The sequence below is a fragment of the Neodiprion fabricii genome, chromosome 1 (genome assembly GCF_021155785.1).
Source record: "Neodiprion fabricii isolate iyNeoFabr1 chromosome 1, iyNeoFabr1.1, whole genome shotgun sequence".
NCBI classification, from domain to species: domain Eukaryota; kingdom Metazoa; phylum Arthropoda; class Insecta; order Hymenoptera; family Diprionidae; genus Neodiprion; species Neodiprion fabricii.
Window position 1 is genome coordinate 38193538 of NC_060239.1, and position 23167 is coordinate 38216704.

A 23167-nucleotide genomic window follows, 5' to 3' on the forward strand; every position below is an offset into this window, starting at 1 on the left:
TGGCGAAAATTTTCCCGATTTTGAAAAGTGCTGGAATCAATTCTTTGGCGCCCTATATCGACGTAATTTTGCAAGGAAAATCGATTGGACGCAGTCGGAATACGCTGCGAGCAGCGTGTCAAAAGTTACAGCCAAAAAACCAGAATGTGAATTTTCGACATTTTTCGGCTGGTGCTCTTTCCATCGTAATTTCTGTACTGTTGATTCTACGCTCTTTTTGCTGCGTTTTCTGAGTTCCTGGTGGTCCAATTAATCATAAAAGCGTCGTACAAATCGAATCTGAGACCAAAAGTTTTTTGCCCAAAAAAAAAAGTAAGGCTAACCCCTTTGTATTTTTGGCGAAAATTTTCCCGATTTTGAAAAGTGCTGGAATCAATTCTTTGGCGCCCTATATCGACGTAATTTTGCAAGAAAAATCGATTGGGCGCAGTCGGAATACGCTGCGAGCAGCGGGTCAAAAGTTACAGCCAAAAAACCGGAACCTGAATGTTCGACATTTTTCAGCTGGTGCTCTTTCCATCGTAATTTCTGTGCTGTTGGTCTTACGCTCTTTTTGCTGCGTTTTCTGAGTTCCTGGTGGTCCAATTAGTCATAAAAGCGTCATACAAATCGAATCTGAGACCAAAAGTTTTTTGCCCAAAAAAAAAGTAAGGCTAACCCCTTTGTGTTTTTGGCGAAAATTTTCTCGATTTTGAAGAGTGCTGGAATCAATTCTTTGGCGCCCTATATCGATATAATTTTGCAAGGAAAATCGATTGGGCGCAGTCGGAATACGCTGCGAGCAGCGTGTCAAAAGTTACAGCCAAAAAACCAGAATGTGAATTTTCGACATTTTTCGGCTGGTGCTCTTTCCATCGTAATTTCTGTACTGTTGATTCTACGCTCTTTTTGCTGCGTTTTCTGAGTTCCTGGTGGTCCAATTAATCATAAAAGCGTCGTACAAATCGAATCTGAGACCAAAAGTTTTTTGCCCAAAAAAAAAAGTAAGGCTAACCCCTTTGTATTTTTGGCGAAAATTTTCCCGATTTTGAAAAGTGCTGGAATCAATTCTTTGGCGCCCTATATCGACGTAATTTTGCAAGAAAAATCGATTGGGCGCAGTCGGAATACGCTGCGAGCAGCGGGTCAAAAGTTACAGCCAAAAAACCGGAACCTGAATGTTCGACATTTTTCAGCTGGTGCTCTTTCCATCGTAATTTCTGTGCTGTTGGTCTTACGCTCTTTTTGCTGCGTTTTCTGAGTTCCTGGTGGTCCAATTAGTCATAAAAGCGTCATACAAATCGAATCTGAGACCAAAAGTTTTTTGCCCAAAAAAAAAGTAAGGCTAACCCCTTTGTATTTTTGGCGAAAATTTTCCCGATTTTGAAAAGTGCTGGAATCAATTCTTTGGCGCCCTATATCGATATAATTTTGCTAGAAAAATCGATTGGGCGCAGTCGGAATACGCTGCGAGCAGCGGGTCAAAAGTTACAGCCAAAAAACCGGAACCTGAATGTTCGACATTTTTCAGCTGGTGCTCTTTCCAACGTAATTTCTGTACTGTTGGTCCTACGCTCTTTTTGCTGCGTTTTCTGAGTTCCTGGAGATCCAATTGGTCGGGAAAAGGTCACAAGAATCGATTCTAAGACAAAAGATTTTGTTGGTCAAAAAAAAGTGAGGCTACCCCCTGTGGATATTTCGTTGAAATTAGGACTAGTTTGAAGAATGTCGAAATCTATTTCTCTATACTGTATATTGACGTAAATTTGCGCGAGCAATCCATCGCACGCAGTCCGAATACGCCATCGTTTACTTTATCCCGCTTCTTCATTTTCTCCATTTCTCCACACTTCCTAGATTTTTCAATTCTTCGAATAAAAATGTAATCGGCATCCATTGACCTAAGTACGTGGGTTGCGACGCGCGGCATTTTGCCGTTCCGTCGGTACTTATTTTCATGAGCGCCTTTTCTGGCCGACGGCGTAGTGCTGTCGCGTCAAGTTGCAGTCGCGACATATAACACTCATGAAAATCCAGCCTTATCGTTTGAGACTGAGAACAGCTGTTCGCTGTCTTCCCGACCATCTCAGACTCCGATCATGGAAGGAAAATGTCAAAATTCCGATTTCGATGCAAAATGCTTGCTGGCGCAGTTGAATACGGCGAGAAAAGAGATAAACAATTTAAGGTAGGAATTATTCCCTCGCTGCGCTTTCCCGTTCTATTTACAATCGAACGCGTACGGCCGAGAGCTGCACATTTTGGCTCATGACGTGTGTGACATAACATAACCAAGAAACTCGCCGACAGCGACTTGCGCAAATAACAAGTCAATGAATTTCTGATAGAACTGAAAATCCGAATTGGTTTCATAATATTTCAGGCAACAGATACGTAATCTCCGTTACGTCCATGATAAAGACGTCGAGGGCATCAAACGCCTCGTAGGATCGCGAACAGCAGAGAAAAAGTCGTTCATGTCAAAACCAGACATTTCGAAAACACCCTTGCCAAGCACGAGCAACGAAGTAGATGAAGGTCTCAAGTTGAAGCCCATTGGAGTCGTGTCAACCTGGTTTCCCAACAAACGAGGGACGCCACGACAACCTGGAATATGCGATAAGGCACCAGGGAAATTAACACTTTTTAATTCTGTCTTTACCAATCCTGAACATGCCTTAGATGGCCTTCAAGACTTCTCACACATGTGGTAAGGATTGGTGAAACATTACTGTGCTAACAGTTCTCGATTTATTAAAAAAAAAGTAACGGTTTTTTTCTTATGCGTGTTTCATAATTTCTGTGATTTTTCTCTTTAGGATACTCTTCCACTTCCATAGGAACGAGTCAACTCATGTACGTGCTAAAGTAGCGCCACCCAGACTAAACGGAATACGAACCGGAGTATTTTCGACCAGATCACCGCACCGACCTTGTCCGATAGGCCTGAGCCTTGTTAAAATCATAAAAATAGTGAATTGCACTATTTTCTTCGAGGGCGTAGATATGGTGGACCAAACACCAGTGTTGGACATCAAACCTTACATACCGCAGTACGACAACCCGTTGTACGTTGAAAAGTACAGCAGTAGAGAATTGGAGAGAAGTGGTATTCTTGATAGGGAATCGCGAGGAAATATTGATGAAAGGACAAATCTAAACTTGGATTCAAGTGAACGATTGAGCGGGCAAAATCTTGTTGCATCTGAAACGAGCAATGGCTTTAGAACTACGTTACACGAACCTCATTATGGTAGTACTGATGGTGCAGCGCACGGCACAGATATTTCTAGAGATGAGGAAATCGCACTCAGACTACAGGCGGAAGAGTTTGATGGACATTCGGAATTCGGTAACTACTTAGAAGCTAGAAACTGTTACCGACCAGTTGATAGGAATTTAGATATTGTCACAGGATTTGATAATAATAGAAGCGTCACACTTGGCACCAGCAACTTGGATGGGAACAGGGAGATGTCTAACGGGCTAAATACGGACCTGGGTTCATTTGACGAACGAGAATTATTGAGTCCAGAAATTTCTCTACAAAGTACTGTAGATTCTATGCAAAATTCCACACATAATTCCAGAAATGGTGGAATCGTCCCCAGAACTTTGGAATTGCACAATGAGAATACAGTGTTTAATATACAACATATCGACCTGAATCCTCAAGCTAATAGAACAATGTCCTTCAATTCGAGAAATGCTGAGGTTAACAATCCCATTGATCAAATATCGCGAAATACTAGGCTATTAGACGGTGCCGACGGAATAAGTACTGACTTAGATTTAATTGACCTGCGTGCAGCAAATTCGAGGCTTGATAATTCTCCAATTCGAATGGGTATTAGAGAAGCGCCTGATGGCGAAGAAGGTTTTACGTCGCAAACTTTGTCAAATATACAAGGAATGGCTGGATCCGCAGTTTCGCAGAATGCTGGGAATGGTCAGAACATTAGAATTGAAAGTAGAGGTCACATGAACTTGGGGCAGGAAGAAAATTCTTCTAATGTAAGGATACCAGATTGGATATCGAGATCGCGTGTTTCGGCGTTAACTGTAACATTTAATGAACGAGCTTTGGTACAGTTGAACGAAATTCTAGGAGATAAAGCGGACCAGCAGAAACATGCTATAGAAAATGTTTTATGTCAAGATCCTAGGTCAGTTTACTTGAGGCAACGTTGGGCCAATCAGTTCTACACATTTTTAATTCACGAATTACATATCAGCTGTAGATTTGACGATAACAGACATATTGTTACAGTTTTTCAAATCCGTCATGCGGGTAGGATGTGTGAATGTGGAGAGCCAGAGTGGCAGTGCTTAGGGCATTCCCCCCTTACGTAATAGCTTTTATATTTATGATGCAGAGTTTGTAACGTATATACTGCTCTTTAGTTTTAGCCATGTATAAACAAGCCCTGCTAATGTTGAATAGTGAATGTATCGCTCTATGCAGGCAATGTAGTCCAATTTGAAAGTTATTGTACTTGTTGTACTAGAATTTCAAAAAGAAAATACACAGTAACAGAAGATACCGTAACATTCATAGCTGTCCATTATAACAAAAGAAATTAATCAAATATCAGTTTGAATTAATGCTATATGTTTTGGTCTCGAAAGAAGTATGCTACAATGAATCGGATATGGACATTTCCGGATATACCCGATGATATGTGTGATGAAGAAATGAATATGCTTAAAATTGCAGTCGTAGATCAAATTCTACTTTGCATGCATGAATAAGTCCCAAATATATTAGGAAACCTGAATTTTGTATCAATAGATTATATGTTGTTTAATTATGTGTTACCAGGAAAATATGAAAAATATTTTCCTTCTATGTTATTACTTACATACAGGGGACTGAATTTTAATATTACGTTTTTGTATTTCATCAAAGTTTACGTTAAAGTACTCGTTCGGTAGTTCGAGGTGATATTGTATGAATTTTCAGTCAAATTCTACCATGTAGAATGGTTCGATTACAGATTTTTTTTAAGTGTAACCTCTTACCTTTATAATTTTAGTTTATATATGAAACCCTGGGATATATACGTATATTACCTATTATATTATTCAGGCATCTATGAAGTAATTTCTGCAATTAATTACGAGCCAAAAGTTCCTATAGGTTTACTTTAATGTGTTTGCACGTTATTCTTTTGTAACTACTTAATCAGTAGATAAGGTAATCTTAAAGTTTAGTAATAATGCACATGTTGTAATATCGGAAAAAGTGGCAAAAATGTTTTTCGTAATGAATATATGATTAATGCACTTCTAAAAATAATCTCAGATGATCCATAACAGTTTAATATAGCAATATCAAGCTTTTGTAGAAAACGTTAATCCGTTTTTAACGATGCGCCAAACAAATGGCTTCAGAAATAAATAACATTTTACAATGATACAAGTTATAACAAATAAATACAGTTACCGATCCATTCATTCCATTCCACTTAAATTTCTAGGAATTCATAGCATCAAACATACATCATGGAAATTTGGGTAAATGGTCGAGGTCCAAAAAATGCAAGCAGTAGATAAATGTAGTAAAATATGTTTATTACAACATAACGATACGGCCAGAAATTGAAACAACTTGTATGTCATACCCATAATTAAACTACGTGTATAAACGAATAGTTGCATCTGCACCAGCCGAAAATAGCCAGGGTTGTATTGGATGAAACATGACATCAAGAATACCAAAATCGTTGTAAGTCTCATGATTGCACAGTCTTTTTAGCGGCACAATCAGTGGGTTTTGAAGAAGGTCGCTGTAAGGAACAAAAAAAAAAAAGAATAAGAAGTTGTTTCTTGTGGCTTAATAAAAACATAATACCGATTTACTTACTTGTACACCATTCCGTGTGATACAATCAGACCTTTGTCATCAGCTCCAGAGGCAAATAGTGGATAACGCTTGTGGAAGGCTACACCACGCACGGCTGTTCCATGCAATCGTAAAGTTTGATAGGGCTTTGTGCTCAAATCCAGATCGAACCAGAGCATTTTTCTATCATATGTGCCTACTAAGATGTTGTCGCCACCTAAACACACAAGCAATTTATTAGGAGAAGAACCAACGACGAATTTCACAAAGTTGCGGAGAAAAATATGAAACTGTGTTGATTACCAGGATGTATTGCCATTGTTGATATCCACATAGAATTAGACAGCAGTTTCTTGACCATCTCCTGCTTAACCAAGTCGTATATTCTAACATTCCGTTGTGTCTGAAAATTTGTTTAAATTACTCAATTGGAAAAGTGACTCAAACAATCACGAGCACAAAGATCAATGTGGCAACTTACCGCGACAAATAAAAATGGTCTAATGGGATGGAACAAAACACATTGTACCAGTCCCTTGGACTTGCTGAATGGCAATTGCGAACGCCTCTTTGACAACTGATTTATTAGAACAGATCTGTTCTGCCCATCGGGCATAACGGTGGCTAGATAGTCACCCCTCGCATGCCAAGTCACCTGCTTCACAACTTTAAAGTGATTTAATATTACTCTGATACCATTTCGCCAATTTTCACCTTCGGCCTGTTCCCACTGAACTGCCGTCCTTACCCTCTCATTCACTGAAATACAAGTAAAAAGAATTTAGTACATTGGAAAGTAGTTTCCTGGATTCAGTTACAGTCACATATGCTAACAAATTTATTACCTATTACATCGCTTTGAGGTATGATTTCTAGAAGCTGGTCCGTTTTGCTTGTGATTAAGTGATCCCCTACTCCAGGGTTGATTAACAAAACTTTCTGATCTGCAGCAACGGCTATCAGCGAAATTGCTTGATTTGGACACCATGCAACACTTCTTATAATGCCTCCACAAGGAACGGTCTTCACACATCTACCAGTTGCAATTTCCCATACTGAAAACATGTTCACTCATTCATTAATTCGCAGTTTTAAATTTTTTCCTTAATCTTTAATTACAATCGACCTACAATGAAAAAGTTTCGACAAAACAACTCACTTTTAAGCGTCATATCATCTCCGCCAGAAGCGATATACTGGCCTTTAGCTTCGGCAGTGAAGGATCTTATCATGTCAGTGTGCCCCTTAAAGACCATTGACATAGTAGTGGGAAATGGTTGTAAATCTTGAGGACTAGGTAGCTGTGGAACCAAGCTGGCTGGGTCAATGGTAAGCCTCATTTTCAAAGCCCTTGGACAAAGATACAAGTCCAAACATCTCTGAAACCGCTCTTTGATATATCTTGAATAAGCCGGGACTTCACGAAGTGAATTAAACTTCTGTGGAATGAAGTGAAGCTTCCTTTTCCATGGCGTGGACTTCAGCTTATTCCATTCCTTCATTTCTTTTTTGTCAAAGAGATACTCTGGCGGAGGATTATAGCTCTCTGCATGACCAGGCAAATGCCTCTTTGGCGCCGGTATGTGCTTGTGAATCCTCCGCATCTCCTCAGCCTGATCGTCTGACTGCCACAGCATGTAAAAATCTTTGTTTTCCTTGTTCTTCTGTTTTTCCTTCTCCATTTCGACTGTTGACTTTATCCAACCCATTTTCAGAGCATGAACCAGCTTGGAAACTTTCTTTGCTTCTGACTTTGAAGGCAAGAATGATCGTTTGTGCTCCGGAAATTTACGCAATGGCGTTTTCATCACTTCGGACGTGAACCACTCGACCCAAGGCTGTAAAAGTAATGGGAAAATAAAGTTTCAAAACAAATTTCAGAGATATGTTGAAAGTATTAAATAGAATCTGGTAAGGAACAAATAACGTACTGTGTACTCGTCAAATTGAGCATCAGGTATCTTTTGCTTCTGGATTCTTGTTATGAGCTCTATGTCAGCTTCGCTGAGTACTACATCTTGTCCCGTCATGGGGTCTTTCACAGTTCTCCAAAAATCTGGATCCTCCATTCTCTTCAAAAAGTTATCCAGCTGATCTCCCTTCTCTGGTTTTAAAATTTTTTTACCGTCCCAGTCGTACCCGATGTGAGGATACTCGTTGTACCATTGCAAGGGGATATTCCCAATGGTATTTCGAATATCTTCTTCATCCGAACTGTCTTGTTCATATTCGTCGACATTACTAGTCAGTTTTTCAACTGCTGGGTCGCTTGTATTGCGACCACTATTCACAATACTTGATTTATTCTGTTTTACACCATTCTCCAAATTTTTCTCACTATGATCGTTTAGTTTTACTACTTTTTTATTCACATTTCTAGCTGGCTTGTTACTTCCATTGCTTTCCTTATTAGACTTTACTAAAGATTTGTTATTTGTTTTAGGCTGCCGAACTTCTTCCTCTGACTGCTCGTTTCCAGATTCTGAACTAACTTTGTCTTTGGAATTGACAGACCCGTCACTCTCTGCTTCCGAATCTTCTTCGTCCTCCTCTTCTTCATTCACAGAATCATCATCCTTCTCGTACTCTTCGGAGTCAGATTCAAATTCTAGTTCCTCATCATCGTTATCAGAGCCAAAAACAATTGGATCATTCTCAGTATCAGAATCGACAACATCATTATCCCCTTCGACTTCGTCGTCTGTGCTGTCATCGTCCTCGTCGAGTTGATCGGTGGCTAGAAAATCCTCCGATCCTAAATCCTGGATACACGGAGTGTCATGTAGTGTACAATAAATTGCCAAAGAGAACCAGTGATGACACCAGATCTTTGCGTTACGATTACTGCTTCAATTTTTTACTGAAGCTCAAAGCTGACCCAACTCAACCTAACCTAGGATGTTTAATACATATTTAAATGATTCGATTATCTGTCTTACCGAATTCTCGTCCAAGTCGTCATCGTCTTCAAGTTCTTCGACATTCTCTACCCTTTCTTCTTCTTTATTTGATTTGTTCGGAATGATTGGGTCCTGCTTTCGCTTACCTGCCTTTTTCGGGGCACCCATCACTAGGCAGTGGCAAGTTGGAAGACAGCCGCTTTGGACAACCGCGTTGTTTTTTGAGGTTAGGTATGACACGTGTTTGGCTTTTGCACTTCGATAGTTCGACTTGCGATACGCAAACTTTCCGCAATCGATATCTCGATTTACATTTCAAACCAGCAGACGCACGGATGCAGATACTTCGAAGCACGCTAAAGTTTAAGCTCTCACCCTACTCATCTCTGCTCTCACTTTAGAGTTTCATAAGTATGCTACTCATTTTTTCAGCTTCTGAGAAATTGTTAAAATTTCTGAATCAATCTCTGCAGAGTTTTGCGGAATCAAACAAGGATGATATTACGGGGTAGAATGCGTAGGCTCCGATGAGCGGTAATCGGAGCTTACTCCACGCCCAGCCAAGGTGTTATTTGTCTATTATAGGGTCCGTTCACATCGACTATGCACTCGCGTGCTACTACTCCCAATGCAGGAAGTGAATGGAATAGAAAGGGATCGGTACTAAAGGAAGGTAAACGATTATAAGTATATGATTGTTTATTAGTAGTCAATGCAACGGAGTCGGTCGAGGGAAAAAGGTATGGTCTTGGTTTAGAGGGATAGGTGTCTTGCTTGAGCGCTAGGATGGATCTGCCTTGTTTTGCGGGATGTAGGAGGCAAGCTAGCCGCGAGTTACAGAAGAATCTGCTGACTCGCGGACGATAAGAGTAGACTACAGAGCGTAAGGTAACTAAGAGTGTGGGAAAGGAATATGAAGTCTGGGGGACGTAACAAGGATATCCAATCTAAATTTATTCTTACAATATATTTTGTTTCTGTTATACAATATAATAATTGAAATGTGTTAAATTGGATGTACTTTAAAACGTATACCGCTCGACAGGCTACTAATATATTTCTCGTGAAAATCTTCGGCAGGTAATTAGAGCTGTTTACAACAAGGCCGTAAATCCTGCGCCCGAGTTGTAAACATTAGTTTTTCATGCGGTGGGTGGAAAATGCCCCACGAGATTATATAGAACTATGGAGAGAAAAAAAAAACGCTATTTCATAAAACCCAATAACATAAAAATGATATTGAAGCATAGAATTGGGTGTGAGAGGGGTCCAGGGGCAAAATTCCCGCCAGGAAGTTGGGGCTAGAGTCTTCCCACTGAAATAAAAATAGACTGAAAAATCATAAGAAACATTAATTTGGATACGAGTTTCGATTTCACGACGCGGCCGGCAAATATGAAAAAAGACAGAATCTTGATGCTTCGCTTGCGTAAAAGTAACGGAATACACCGTGTGTATCGTACTTTTGTGCAGTATCGCTCTGAAAATACTTCCCAGACAGCACCAAAAGCTTTCCGTTAACTGTTCGCGAGCTCAGCCAGAAGCGCATGGGAAGTTCCCTGAAGTTCCCCACCGTAAAGCCTATGTCCCGAATCGCGAGCTTCCCTAGAGCGCCCCAGAAGCTCCCCAGATGCTTCTAACAACCTCAGCAGATGTTCTATGTAAGCTATTCTACAAAGTTTTAAGAATGCGTTGTCGGAACGTATAGATATCTCAACTGACAGCTGTACAAAAAAACTCAAAATTAATGTTCTCAATATTTTGAGATGGTGATAAGATCGCTGAATATGTAAATTGTTCTAATAACGCTCAAATGTACTCAAAGAGTGAAAAATTAGTATCTGTATCATTCGTATTTTAGACACAACAAATCGATGTTATGTTTCTGTCGATTTGTAGTATTGAAATGAAAAATAATTGTATTCAGATAAAAGAAATAAAGGTGAGAGGAGGCAGTGGATTTCACATGAAACATTCTCAACGAATGTTAAAAAATATATTACAAATAGGTAAAATTTATCAATAGCTCACAGAATTTTCAGAGGAACTCCATAAGAGAGAAACTGCAAACTAAATAAACAGTGATTTTTTCTTCTGTACCAATTTTCGTTCTGTTCAGTGCATAAACTCGTTGTTCACAGTTACAGAGATTCAGATTGATTCTAAACCCTTTGATATCCCTAGTAATTTTACGACCACGGAGTAGTAGGAAGGAGACAACACTCGAGCAACGTAAGAAGAATTGTCAAGGTGAGATTTAAGCGCCTCTTGCGGTGTAAGCTCGTATAGCGCACTCACCCCCTTCGCCATATGATCTTACGATTCGCCGTTTGCAAACCTTTTCCTCGGATTTAATGTCGGTTGAGATTAGAAAAGCAATCACTCGGTTTTTACTGTTTTTTAGTCACTTCAGATGCGTATTTTACGAATTCACGGATTATGTTTATAAAACGGAGGCTTATAGGTTACGATTGCCGCCTTTTTTTTTACATTTTATAACGAAAATTTCATTTTTTTTCCGTAAGAGGCGCTCAAATCGCATTTAGACAATTCCTCTTACGTTACCTCAAAACTGGGGACAAGTTTTATCGCAGAGTCTTGTCTCCTTCCTACTACTCCGTGTTTAGGACCCACGGTTTTTGTATCAGCACCGTTGACACTTCCAGCCGCGCGTCTTCAAGCTTTTCTCCACGTGCTATTTGCGGTGTGTTCCGATATAAGTCCCCAGTACTGTCAACAATCTTTTATCTTTTTTGCGCTACCAGGTTCGTGAGTAGCTGAGCCTATGTCCTAGGGAGTTTTTAGTGCTGTCAGATAATTTAGGAACGCACTCTTGGCATCAGGGGGTGGCTGGCAGTGCCAACTGTGCGCATCCAAAACTGCGGATCGTAAAATTACTAGGCATATCAAAAAGGTCAAAATCAATCTAAGCGTCTGTACAATCTGTAGTTGTTCATTTAATCAGGTGATAATATGCCGTTCGTGCACAATATTGAGATTATACATCAAACATTTAGAGGGCACAGCTGGCGCATTTGACTTTAGAAAACCCACTTGTCAATTGTGACGTATTTTCATTGATTTATGTTTATAAAAGAAAAAATATACAAAAACCTGAATAAGCACCGATATGGCACAAACAGAGCACTAATACCAATATTGTATTATCACATAGGTCACAACCAATAACAGTGCGTCATATGACACTTATAAAATGACAGGGTGACGGTCAGTCCGGTTGAAGAATTCATCCATGAAATTTAAAATACTGCGAGATGTTCGTAAGATAAGTGAGTTCTAGCAGAAAAACTTCAATTACAACTTCTACTGTGATTCTAGTTGATTGATAATCGTTAGAAAAACGGGGTGACAGGGAAAGATATAATTGATGTCAATAACAGCTAATATTCAAGATGTATATCAATTTTCAACTTATCTTATTGTTGTCTGTAACGATGACTCATCACCTAACTTTGGCACAAACATGTAACGAGAGGCAGCTACCAGGTCCCACTCTCGTAGACATGTGCGGTGAATCCGGCACGTTGATGTCTTTTCTGGACTCAGCCATACGAAAGAACGAAAAAATATCGGGAATATGCGAACGCGTGACGCCCATCGAGACACCAGATCCCGAGTATGACTACATCGTAGCCGGCGGTAAGTATTAAGCAATGGATGTCAAAAACGTTAGCAACATTGAAAAACAACAATCGCAATCGTGCGTGGATAATTCATACTGATCCTTATTTCCGTCGGTAGTCGCGAAGAGGATTTCTTCATTGACTAGGGTGTCCGAGAACAGTTGATAGATTTTTTGGACTGCGCAGATCATGTAAATCGCATGTGATACATTGTAAAGTTCCAAAATATCCTGAGAACTGAACAAGAAAGTGGTGAGTGCTGTTCAAAGCTGGTTCCTGTTTCAGGTGGTGCGGCAGGTTCCGTGGTGGCCGCGAGACTGAGCGAGATTTCGCACTGGAAAATATTGCTTCTCGAAGCTGGTGATGACGAACCTGCATCCGCACAAATTCCGGGTGCGGCCGTAATCATAGCTGGTACGTATTAGAGAAAGACTAATGAATTAAATTTATAAACATGCTACGAAAACAAATGAAATATCTGCCTCATGTAAGGTTCCAATTTGAGCTGGGGATACACAATCACGAACGAAAGGTACGCCTGCCTCTCAGAAAACGGTTCTTGTGAGTACGCCGCGGCGAAAGTTCTCGGTGGATGTACGGTGCACAACGGGATGGTATATTTGAGGGGCAATCCAACGGATTACAACAATTGGGCCGCGATGGGTAATGAGGGCTGGACATGGGATGAAGTGAAACCTTTCTTTCTCAAGGCGGAGGATAACGGTGAAATTGATAGAGTTGGAAGATTCTGGCACGCCACGGGGGGTCCACTATCCGTTGAGAGATTTCCCTATGAACCTCCTTTTGCCAATGCTATGCTTAAAGCAGCGGAAGAGGCAGGATTCCGCATTAGTCAAGATCTCAACGGAGACGTGGTGAGTGGTTTTGCAATGGCACAAACCACTAGTAAGAATGGAGTCAGACGTAGCAGCGCCGCATCGTATCTACGGCCCAGCAGGAACCGTGAGAATCTACACGTTTCCCTGAACTCGACTGTCACAAGAGTAATAATCGAGGACGGGAAGGCAGTCGGCGTCGAGTACTTTAAGGTAACAATCATCTTACTTACACCTTACACATCGTACTCACAGATATTCGAGTACTGATTGTGAGTCTTCATTCACGCGTGCTTCTATCATTGCTCTTACGTAGTAGCATCGTAGGGCTGATGATACAGGCCCGCAAAAAAAGGTATTTTATGCTGGGGTTGAGATCCAATAGCTCTTACGTATGACGGGCTGCTGAACACAAATCCGAGTTCAAAGTGGGCGTCGGTGAACTAATTCGGTCACTAGAGCCTAGTTGTTGAAGAATTAATTCGAAAAATGAGAACATTTAATTTTTTTCATCCAACGTTCATCTATATCTATACATAGTACAAATACGTCACATCCGACACTGAGAAAAGTTTCATTTGTTATAGTAACTAGAAAAATTCAGTCAACCAGGTATCGTTAAAAAAACTGTTTAAATATTGTTGGAATTACGAAAAATGAGGTACACGTAAACATTTTGCGCTATTATCGATCCTTTTTTGGTAATTACAACGCAAAATCAGTTTCTTCGGTCTACTTTACGTTTTTAGTTAAATAAGGCTTTAACGTCAATTTACTGTCGCACGAGCATAAATTTTCGCAACAGTTACAAGAAAATATAGTAACAGTGACGGTAATGAGAAAGAATAGTAACGGATACTAGACTTTCCGGTAACAGCTAGAAAACTCATTTTCATTTTCTACCTAAAACTATATTTCTCGATTCTGGTAAAAAATGAAAATAGTCAAGAACCGAGCGGTAACCGGAACTAAAAATTTCTCTCGGTGAAGTGTCACTATCACCCAAAAGTCCGATCAACTCCAAAGCTCAACACCCCGATAATCCCAAAAGCTACAAACCTTGATAACGCTAAAAGCCAAATTATACTCCGATAACCCCAAACAGATGTATACGGCTGTTACTTACAAAAAAAATTACCCATGTACTCTTTTTTTAGTAATATTAAAACTAGTTTTTTGGCCCCAACGGCCAAATTGGTCCATCGACACCTTCTTTCGACTTTAGATTCGTGTTTAGCAGTTCGAAATAAATGGAAAATGATGGGTCTCGACTACAACACGACAAACTTTTTTTAATTTGTGGGCCTGTGTAATTGTAGTAAGAGGCGACTAATAACAAGCTTCGGAAGGGCTACTAATTAAAAAAATTAGCGCAACGTTGGTCTAGTCCAGCCAAACGAACATGTACGCCTGGTTTAATTGAATCTTTGAGCTTCGCATACGTCTTACTGGACCGTTAGGTAAAAGCAGTGGTAAAATGATGGCTCGATTGTAGTTTCAGCGCTACCCGCTTGTGTGTTCCTTATTTTAATACAATTATCAATAGCCAAACTCATTGATAATTGAGAGCAAAATATGATAATTTCTTACAGAATGGTGAATTCAAGACGGTTCGTACATCGCGAGAAGTGATTCTCAGCGCTGGAAATGTCAAATCACCTCACATTCTACTTCTCTCTGGCATTGGGCCCAAGAAACACCTCGAGTCTATGGGCATCCCAGTCGTCAAGAATTTGCCTGGTGTTGGCAGGAATTACCAAGACCACCTGTACTTCACGCTCAACTTTACCATAAATCAACTTGACACCTACATAAACAATTGGGCAGCTACTGCCGAATACCTCGACTTTCAGACTGGCCCATTGTCCGGTCATGGGATAACCGGGATAGTCGCTCAGCTAGCTTCCAGCAAAACAACCCCCGACTATCCCGACATGCAAATATATAGCGTGGGTTTTGACGCCGCCTGTGCGCCTGGTGAAATTGGTGCTCTTAGCAGCACGGGGAAACGCACTTTCGACTTGTTCGCTGTGTTACTGCATCCAAAAAGCAGAGGTATGTAAATACCGTATCAGAAATAAGGACATGGTTGTCTCACAATGGTTCTTCAACATCAAAGTACAAATAATACTTAGCCCATTATCCGGTGTTTTAGGACAAATCAGTCTGGCTTCGAACGATCCTTTTGAACAACCCTTGATCTGGGGTAACTTCCTGAGTGAACCCAGCGATATTGATATTCTTCTGGAAGCCATATATAGTGCTATCAAGTTGACCGATACGGACACAATGAGAGCCTACAATATGACGTTAACAGCAATAGCCAACGATGCCTGCGGAAATTACACTTTTTCTACCACCGATTACTGGAAGTGTAGGGTACACCACGATACTATTGGCGCACCTCATGGAAGCGGATCCTGCAAGATGGGCCCCAAGCATGACACAATGGCAGTTGTCGATCATAAGCTTCGAGTTCGAGGCATCAAAGGTCTGCGCGTTGCGGATACTTCCATCATGCCTAAGGTGAACTTTGGGACAAAATGTTTGAAATGTTTCTACTGATATGAGAACCAACCCCTTTTTTTTACCAAAAATTAGTCTCTCCGTACACAAATTATCTGGTTTCTTTATCTAATGAGAAGGTCATAGGCTATAAAAATGTTCAGTTATTCAAGTGGCAAGGGACTAAGTTGGCTGTGCAGATAGGTATCAGTTTAAAGATTACGACGTCAACATAACTATCGATGTTGTTATGTAAACGTTCAAGAACATTTACGCTAGACTTCTCCTCACGGAAAAAACACAACTTAGGTGTAAATTCACGACACTAACTCATAGATGATGCTGAATGCCGGTAATAGAGAAGTTGAGAGTTCTTTTTCGTAAGGATTGCTGCAGTAGTAGTTGGAAAATATTTTTCATTTGAAAAGTACTTTTATTTTTTGTTTACAGATCGTTTCTGCGAATACTGGTTCACCGGCAATGATGATCGGAGAACGAGCTGCAGACTTCATCAAGACGGACTCCGATCGGTTATTATATTGAACGCAAGTTACTCCTAATACGAAGTAAATGCACTTGCGCGATTAGTCACGTACATAATTGTGACTGGAAGACGATACTTTTTGAGGAAAGTGAAACTGGATGTATCTTCAAACTTGTAACGTTGATCTGTAACTCAGGATTGAAGATATTAAAAATGTGTGAGATTAGAAACCGTTTATCTTTTTACCACCATTCATTCACGAAATAACAGGACCATGGATTTCGGACACTTTCAACATGATTCAAATATTTCCTTTCTGATTTAATAGAGTACTAGCTTTACCATATGAAATAGTTGTAGGGGAAACTGGGGCACGATGGACTCCCCAAAAAATTATGGTATTTGCTTCACAGTATACAGAATGAACACTGTCTTTGTGCATGTGACGCAAACAGAATCTGCCTGTAAGATTTTTCCTATATAATGTTACAAATCACGTTTACACATGCATGTAAGTATAACGTATTGTGATGTTGTGACAATAAATTTCGTCAAAAAATACCACAGAACAATAAGCTAAGTGCTCACAGATTTTCAACACGATGCACAGCAATTTTAGCTCTAATCAAACGACGTTATTGTCATGGTTTCCTATGCAGTATACAATGCCAACCACTCACCAATTGCAATTTCTTAATCCTGGTCGTTCCGTTTTTTTTCGGATTCAAAATGTTATCTGAAGCATGCATATTGGTTTCATAGTACAAAACATGACGTTGTCAATAATCAAACTTGTAAACTTGAAAATTAGTCCCGAAGGTCAAAAGTCACCAGGTCAAGGACCTGGACAGCCAAAACCATGGAGCGCTTGTCCTGGGGGTCGAGTTTCACCAGGAAGCGGACCCGGAGTGCAAGAACCACGGTGTTAGAGAACCCGGTACTCGAAATCTGCGGAGCACGATTCTCATACGTCCGCTCTACTGCGCGATTGTTTCCAGACTGAGGAATTCGGCTAGCTGATTTTCGTCTGTATAGATCGATGACGTCAGGAGAAAAAAATTTTGGGTGACGTCACTTTCTGAACATCCGAACATCCAAACTTTGGTTTCGAACTTTAATACTTTAATACTATGTATGATGTATGATTGTCGTTCCTCGAGTAATGAACTCTGTATAACAGGTTCTCTGTATACAGGTGTATAACAATGCCCGATTGGCACGCTGCTATTGTATTTCTCTCGAAATACGTTCGCGAGATTAAAATTACCGATTACCGTAACTCAACCACACGAGGAAGTCCTCCACGTCGCGGCGCCGTTGTCGGACATTCGTTTCTCGTAACAGCGGAAAATTCGCCGTTTCTAACATTCGTCCCTCTCCATACTTCCGCTAATCGCTCTCAACTTTATTACATTTCCCGTTCGTCATCAGGTGAACGTCTCACTTCGGCAATCGTCAGGACTCGAGTGACGAGTTATAAAATTCGAAAGACGGGCGCTGTTATGTTTGCGGGATTGTCCAGTTTTTATTGGTTCACCGATTAGGAAATTATTGAATTTTAACCCGCGCAATTTTTGCTGTCCACTGTCTGGGAGTCGCTCGTTGGCTGATGGATTCGCCGTTACTCCACATTTTGGTGTAACATCCCGAAATCTCTCCTTTTGGGTTCCGCTTGGGATTCGGAGAGCTGTTTGTAACGATCATCAGAAACGCCACGTCAGAATCCATAATTCGAGATCGAAGGTAATAAAAATGTGTATGGCATTACGAATCGCTTACAGAGCAATTTTTCTCCAGAGCAAATATCTGTCTTGTTCAGTGCGTAGACTTATTCTACAACATCCAGCTATTTACTTATTCACGAGAAAATATGCCGTTCATTCACAGTAGGTTTTACGTCAAACATACCTGTCGTCGACACAGCTGAGACATTTGACTTAAAAAAACTGGTCTGTCGACCTGGATGTATATATTCTTCAATGGCAGTCACAATACCAGAATAAGCACCGACGGGGAACTAACAGTATCGTAATAACAATATTAGATGATAAAATAATAGGGTGAGTCCATTTTAAGAGTTGTCTACGAAATTGTAAATATTGCGGTAGAGATTCACAAGCAAGCGAGTCTATACAAAAAAATAAAAAAAATAAAAAAAATGGCGAATAAGACTTTCATCGTAATTTCGGCTCAATGTGAATAATCAGGAAATCCCAAGATTAATATAATATTTACGATATTGTTGAAACTAGTGCCTCGAATGTTGACAGTAATCTGGATTTGCTAATTGTTACTATTTATGGTGTGAGTTGTCTGAGATAAAATTGTAAATGCACTGTCACTTAATTTGGTTAAATGTTTATACTTAAATATCTAATTTGCGTTCAGTTGGTATGTGCTTATGGTTATGTTTTGTATTTTATTACCTGTACATTGCCACTCCATCCTATTTTTCAGTTCTAGCTTTAATCAACAGTCTATGAGTTGTTTGTTAATTTGATCACCGTTGAAAGAGTGAATTTTTTCAAGTCAAATGCGCCAGGCGTGTTCTCTCAATGTTTAGTGCGTAGAACTAATATTGTGTACGAACGGCATGGCATGTCTTCGCGTAAATAAATGAGCAGCTGGAGATTGTACAGACACTTCGATTGATTCTGACACCTTCGATATCCCTAGTGATTTTACGCGCCACGGGTCTGGATGAGCACCGTTGACACTTCCGGTCGGGCATCTCATTTTTCCGCTCGCGGCATGGCCTGAAGTGGGCGGCGGATAGTGCCAACAGTGTTCATCCAAAATCGTGAGTCGTAAAATCACTAGGGATATCGAAGGGGTCAGAATGAATTGAAACGTCTGTACAATCTCCACCTGCTTACTTATTTACGAGAAGACATGTCGTTCGTGCACATGATTAGATTTATACAATAAGCATTTAGAGGAGACGGCTGGCACATTTGACCTGAGAAAATCCACTCCATCTACAGTAATGTATATTTTTTAATAGCTGCCGGAAAAATCTGAATAAACACCGACATGACACGAAACGAGCACTAATATCAATATTGTATCGTCACACAGGTCACCAATAACAGTATATCATACGATACTTATGAAATGACAGGGTGGCGGTCAGTTTGTTCAAGGGATTCATAAGATAAGCGAGTTTTGTCGGAAAAACTCCAATTACGACTTTTACCGTGATTACAGTTTATTGTTGATCGTCAGAGAAACGCTGCGATAAGGAAATATATAATTGATGTCAATAACGGCTAACATTCAAGATGCATATCAATTTGCAAATTATCGTATTGCTATCTGTAACGATGACTCATCACCTAACTTTGGCACAAACGTGCAACGAGAGGCAACTACCAGGTCCCACTCTAGTAGACATGTGCGGTGAATCCGGCACGTTGATGTCTTTTCTAGACTCAGCCATACGAAAGAACGAAAAAATATCGGGAATATGCGAACGCGTGACGCCCATCGAGACACCAGATCCCGAGTATGACTACATCGTAGTCGGCGGTAAGTGTTAAGTGATGGTAGTTAAATGTAAGTAACTTGTATGAGAAATTTTAGACACGTTAGCAACGTTGAAAAACAACAATCGCGGACTTGCTTGGAAAATTCAAACTGATATTTTTATTAGCAGGCGCGAAGAGAATTTCTTTATCGACTAGGCGGTCCAAGAACAGTTGAAAGATTTCTTGGACTGCGCAGATCATGTAAATCATATTTGATTCATTGTAAAGTTACAAAACACCCTGAGAACAAGAAAGTGGTAAGTTCTGGATATGCAGGATGTTCAAAGCTTCAGGTTCTTGTTTCAGGTGGTGCGGCAGGTTCTGTGGTAGCCGCCAGACTGAGCGAAATTGCCCACTGGAAAGTTTTACTTCTCGAAGCTGGTGATGACGAACCTGCAGCTGCACAAATTCCGAGCATGGCCGAAACTATAGCTGGTACGTATAAGAGAAAGACTAATGAATTAAAATTATATCGGCGTTACGAAAACCAATCTAATCTCTGCTTCATGTAAGGTTCCAATTTGAGCTGGGGATACCAAAGTAGTAACGAAAGTTACGCCTGCCTCTCAACGAATGGTTGTTGTCCGTACGCCGCGGCGAGAGTTCTCGGTGGATGTACGGTGCACAACGGGATGGTATATTTGAGGGGCAATCCAACGGATTACAACAATTGGGCCGCTATGGGTAATGAGGGCTGGACATGGGATGAAGTGAAACCTTTCTTTCTCAAGGCGGAGGATAACGGTGAAATTGATAGAGTTGGAAGATTCTGGCACGCCACGGGGGGTCCACTATCCGTTGAGAGATTTCCCTATGAACCTCCTTTTGCCAATGCTATGCTTAAAGCAGCTGAACAGGCAGGATTTCGCATTAGTCAAGATTTCAACGGAGACGTGTTGAGTGGTTTTGGAATGGTACAAAGCACTACTAAAAATGGAGTCAGACGTAGCAGCGCCGCATCGTATCTACGGCCCAGCAGGAACCGTGAGAATCTCCACGTTTCCCTGAACTCGACTGTCACAAGAGTAATAATCGAGGACGGGAAGGCAGTCGGCGTCGAGTATTTTAAGGTAACGATCATCTTACTTACACCTTACACATCGTACTCACAGATATTCGAGTACCGATTGTGAGTCTTCATTCACGCGTGCTTCTATCATTGCTCTTACGTAGTAGCATCGTAGGGCTGATGACACAGGCCCGCAAAAAAGGTATTTTATGCTGGGGTTGAGAGCCTATAGCTCTTGCGTATGACGGCCTGTTGAACATAAATCTGAGTTCAAAGTGGGCGTCGGTGAGCTAATTTGGTCACTCGAGCCGAAAAACTAGTTGAAAAATTATTTCACAAAAGGACAACATGGGATTTTTTTCATGCAACAACCATTGATATCTATACACAGTAAAAATAGGTCATATCCGAGTGTCACAATCACCCAAAAGTCCAACAACTGGACCGTTAGGTAAAAGCAGTGGCGAAATAATGACCCGATTGTAGCGTGTCGCACTATCCGCTTGTGTGACCCTTATTTTAACAGAATCATCAATAACTATAGTAATTGATAATTGAGAAGAAAACTTGATAATTTCTTACAGAATGGTGAGTTCAAGATAGTTCGTACATCGCGAGAAGTGATTCTCAGCGCCGGAAATATCAAATCGCCTCACATTCTACTTCTCTCTGGCATTGGGCCCCAGGAACACCTCGAGTCAATGGGCATCGCAGTTGTCAAAGATTTGCCTGGTGTTGGCAGCAATTACCACGACCACGTGTTCTTCATGCTCAACTTTACCATCAATGACCCTGACACCTACGAGAACAACTGGGCAGCTGCTACCGAGTACCTCGCCTTTCAGACTGGCCCATTGTCCGGTCATGGAATAACCGGGATAGTCGCTCAGCTAGCTTCCAGCAAAACAACGCCTGACTATCCAGACATGCAAATATATAACATTGGTTACGACGCCGCCTGCGCGCCCGGTGAAATCGGTGCTCTTCGCAGTACAGGGGAGCGCAGTGTAGACTTGGCGTCAGTTTTACTTCATCCGAAAAGCAGAGGTACACGAATACTGTGCAACGAATAGGCACATGTTGTTTCACAATGCTTCTTTAACATCAAAGTACATATAATACCGATCTCTGTATCCGGTGTTTTAGGACGAATCAGTCTGGCTTCGAACGATCCTTTTGAACAACCACTGATCTGGAGTAACATCTTGAGCGAACCCAGTGATCTTGATATCCTTGTAGAAGCCATAAATAGTGCTATCAAGTTGACCAATACGGACGCAATGAGAGCCTACAATATGACGTTATCAGTAACGGCCCTCGAACCCTGCAGTAGTTACACTTTTGCCACGGCCGAGTACTGGAAGTGTATGCTACGGTGGGGTAGAATAGACTTACCTCATGGAAGCGGATCCTGCAAGATGGGCCCCAAGCATGACGCAATGGCAGTTGTCGATCATAAGCTTCGAGTTCGAGGCATCAAAGGATTGCGCGTTGCGGATACTTCGATCATGCCGGAGGTGAGTTTCGTGACAAAATGTTTCAATCCTTACACCGATATGATAATCGTCCCTTTTTACCATCGGAAATCAGTTTCTCTTTACACGATTAATTTAGTTTGTTCATCCAATGAAAGGGCAGGCTATAAAGTTATTCAGTTGTTCAAATGGCAAGGGACAAAGTTGGCTGGGCAGTTAGATATCAGCTCAAATATCACAACGTCAACACAACTATTGATGTTGTTATGTAAACGTCCGAGAACATTTTCGCTGGACCTTTCCGTTCGGAAAAAACCTCAACTTCAGTGTAACTTCGAACCCCCAACTCATAGATAATGCTGAATTACCATAAGAAAAAAGTTGAGGATGCGAATTTACATCCAAGTTGGGAATTTTTTTCGGTGAGGGCTGCTTCAGTAGTAACTGGAAAATGTTTTTCAACTCTTAAGTGGTGAAAAGTACCTTTATTTCCTTGTTTACAGATTGTTTCAGGGAATACTGGCACACCAACAATGATGATAGGGGAACGAGCTGCAGACTTCATCAAGAAAGATTCCGATCACTTAGACAGAATGGAAGTTCCTCCTACGAAGCAAATGTACTTGCGTGATTCGTCACGTGCATAAATGTGACTAGAAAACGTTGCTTTTTGAGGAAAGTGAAACTGGATGTATCCTAAAATCTGTAACGTTGATCTGCAACTCAGGACTGAAGATATTAAAACCGTGGATGAGATTACAAACCGTTGATCTTATACCACCATTCATGGACGGAATAAACGGACCACGGATTTCGGACATTTTCATAATGATCCAAATGATTTTCCTGTTGATTTAATACAGCATTGTCGTCTCTCGAATAATGCGCTTTGTAGAACAGGTGGTTAGCCATAAAATCTCCGGTAACACCACTATTGAAAAAAAATAAATAAAATGAACATCA

The 23167-nt window shown here is 40.8% G+C and overlaps 4 protein-coding genes across 7 annotated transcripts; 3 read left to right on the forward strand and 1 right to left on the reverse strand.

Annotated features, from left to right (window-relative positions):
- Positions 1-2029: 2029 nt before the first annotated feature.
- LOC124175922 lies at positions 2030-5386 on the forward strand. The gene is made up of 3 exons (XM_046556569.1): positions 2030-2167; positions 2363-2689; positions 2799-5386. Exons 1-3 carry the CDS (start codon positions 2079-2081, stop codon positions 4330-4332), a joined length of 1950 nt encoding a protein of 649 aa, XP_046412525.1. The 5' UTR covers positions 2030-2078; the 3' UTR covers positions 4333-5386.
- A 148-nt stretch (positions 5387-5534) lies between these two features.
- Positions 5535-9101, reverse strand: LOC124175864 (ribosome biogenesis protein BOP1 homolog). The gene is made up of 8 exons (XM_046556461.1): positions 8764-9101; positions 7756-8586; positions 6984-7662; positions 6670-6879; positions 6306-6583; positions 6128-6227; positions 5846-6041; positions 5535-5768 (listed from the first exon to the last, which is right to left on the reverse strand). Exons 1-8 carry the CDS (start codon positions 8890-8892, stop codon positions 5615-5617), a joined length of 2577 nt encoding a protein of 858 aa, XP_046412417.1. The 5' UTR covers positions 8893-9101; the 3' UTR covers positions 5535-5614.
- A 2855-nt stretch (positions 9102-11956) lies between these two features.
- Positions 11957-16423, forward strand: LOC124175916 (glucose dehydrogenase [FAD, quinone]-like). Its single transcript, XM_046556559.1, has 6 exons — positions 11957-12384; positions 12654-12782; positions 12861-13417; positions 14797-15259; positions 15360-15730; positions 16160-16423. Exons 1-6 carry the CDS (start codon positions 12138-12140, stop codon positions 16250-16252), a joined length of 1860 nt encoding a protein of 619 aa, XP_046412515.1. The 5' UTR covers positions 11957-12137; the 3' UTR covers positions 16253-16423.
- A 1785-nt stretch (positions 16424-18208) lies between these two features.
- On the forward strand, positions 18209-23167 carry LOC124175872 (glucose dehydrogenase [FAD, quinone]-like). Of its 4 annotated transcripts, XM_046556478.1 has the most exons (7): positions 18209-18253; positions 19401-19721; positions 20027-20155; positions 20234-20790; positions 21314-21776; positions 21876-22246; positions 22708-23167. In XM_046556478.1, the coding sequence occupies exons 2-7, from the start codon at positions 19475-19477 to the stop codon at positions 22849-22851; spliced, it is 1911 nt and encodes a 636-aa protein (XP_046412434.1). In that variant the 5' UTR covers positions 18209-18253; positions 19401-19474; the 3' UTR covers positions 22852-23167. The 4 variants fall into 4 exon arrangements, with proteins under 4 accessions (XP_046412434.1, XP_046412454.1, XP_046412445.1 ...); XM_046556498.1 differs by lacking the exon at positions 19401-19721 and having other exon boundaries at positions 18232-18253; XM_046556489.1 differs by lacking the exons at positions 18209-18253; positions 19401-19721 and adding an exon at positions 18659-19176.

Bases quoted from the DNA above. Each gene is read 5' to 3' on its own strand.
- LOC124175922 (XM_046556569.1), top strand. From the start codon at position 2,079: ATGGAAGGAAAATGTCAAAATTCCGATTTCGATGCAAAATGCTTGCTG. The intron at 2,168-2,362 runs GTAGGAATTATT...ATAATATTTCAG, and splicing joins AAAGAGATAAACAATTTAAG to GCAACAGATACGTAATCTCC. The intron at 2,690-2,798 runs GTAAGGATTGGT...TTTTCTCTTTAG, and splicing joins CAAGACTTCTCACACATGTG to GATACTCTTCCACTTCCATA.
- LOC124175872 (XM_046556478.1), top strand. From the start codon at position 19,475: ATGCATATCAATTTGCAAATTATCGTATTGCTATCTGTAACGATGACT. The intron at 19,722-20,026 runs GTAAGTGTTAAG...TTCTTGTTTCAG, and splicing joins TGACTACATCGTAGTCGGCG to GTGGTGCGGCAGGTTCTGTG. The intron at 20,156-20,233 runs GTACGTATAAGA...GCTTCATGTAAG, and splicing joins CATGGCCGAAACTATAGCTG to GTTCCAATTTGAGCTGGGGA.
- LOC124175864 (XM_046556461.1), bottom strand. From the start codon at position 8,892: ATGGGTGCCCCGAAAAAGGCAGGTAAGCGAAAGCAGGACCCAATCATT. The intron at 6,584-6,669 runs GTAATAAATTTG...CTTGTATTTCAG, and splicing joins ACCTCAAAGCGATGTAATAG to TGAATGAGAGGGTAAGGACG. The intron at 6,228-6,305 runs GTAAGTTGCCAC...ACAAATTTTCAG, and splicing joins GACCATTTTTATTTGTCGCG to ACACAACGGAATGTTAGAAT.
- LOC124175916 (XM_046556559.1), top strand. From the start codon at position 12,138: ATGTATATCAATTTTCAACTTATCTTATTGTTGTCTGTAACGATGACT. The intron at 12,385-12,653 runs GTAAGTATTAAG...TTCCTGTTTCAG, and splicing joins TGACTACATCGTAGCCGGCG to GTGGTGCGGCAGGTTCCGTG. The intron at 12,783-12,860 runs GTACGTATTAGA...GCCTCATGTAAG, and splicing joins TGCGGCCGTAATCATAGCTG to GTTCCAATTTGAGCTGGGGA.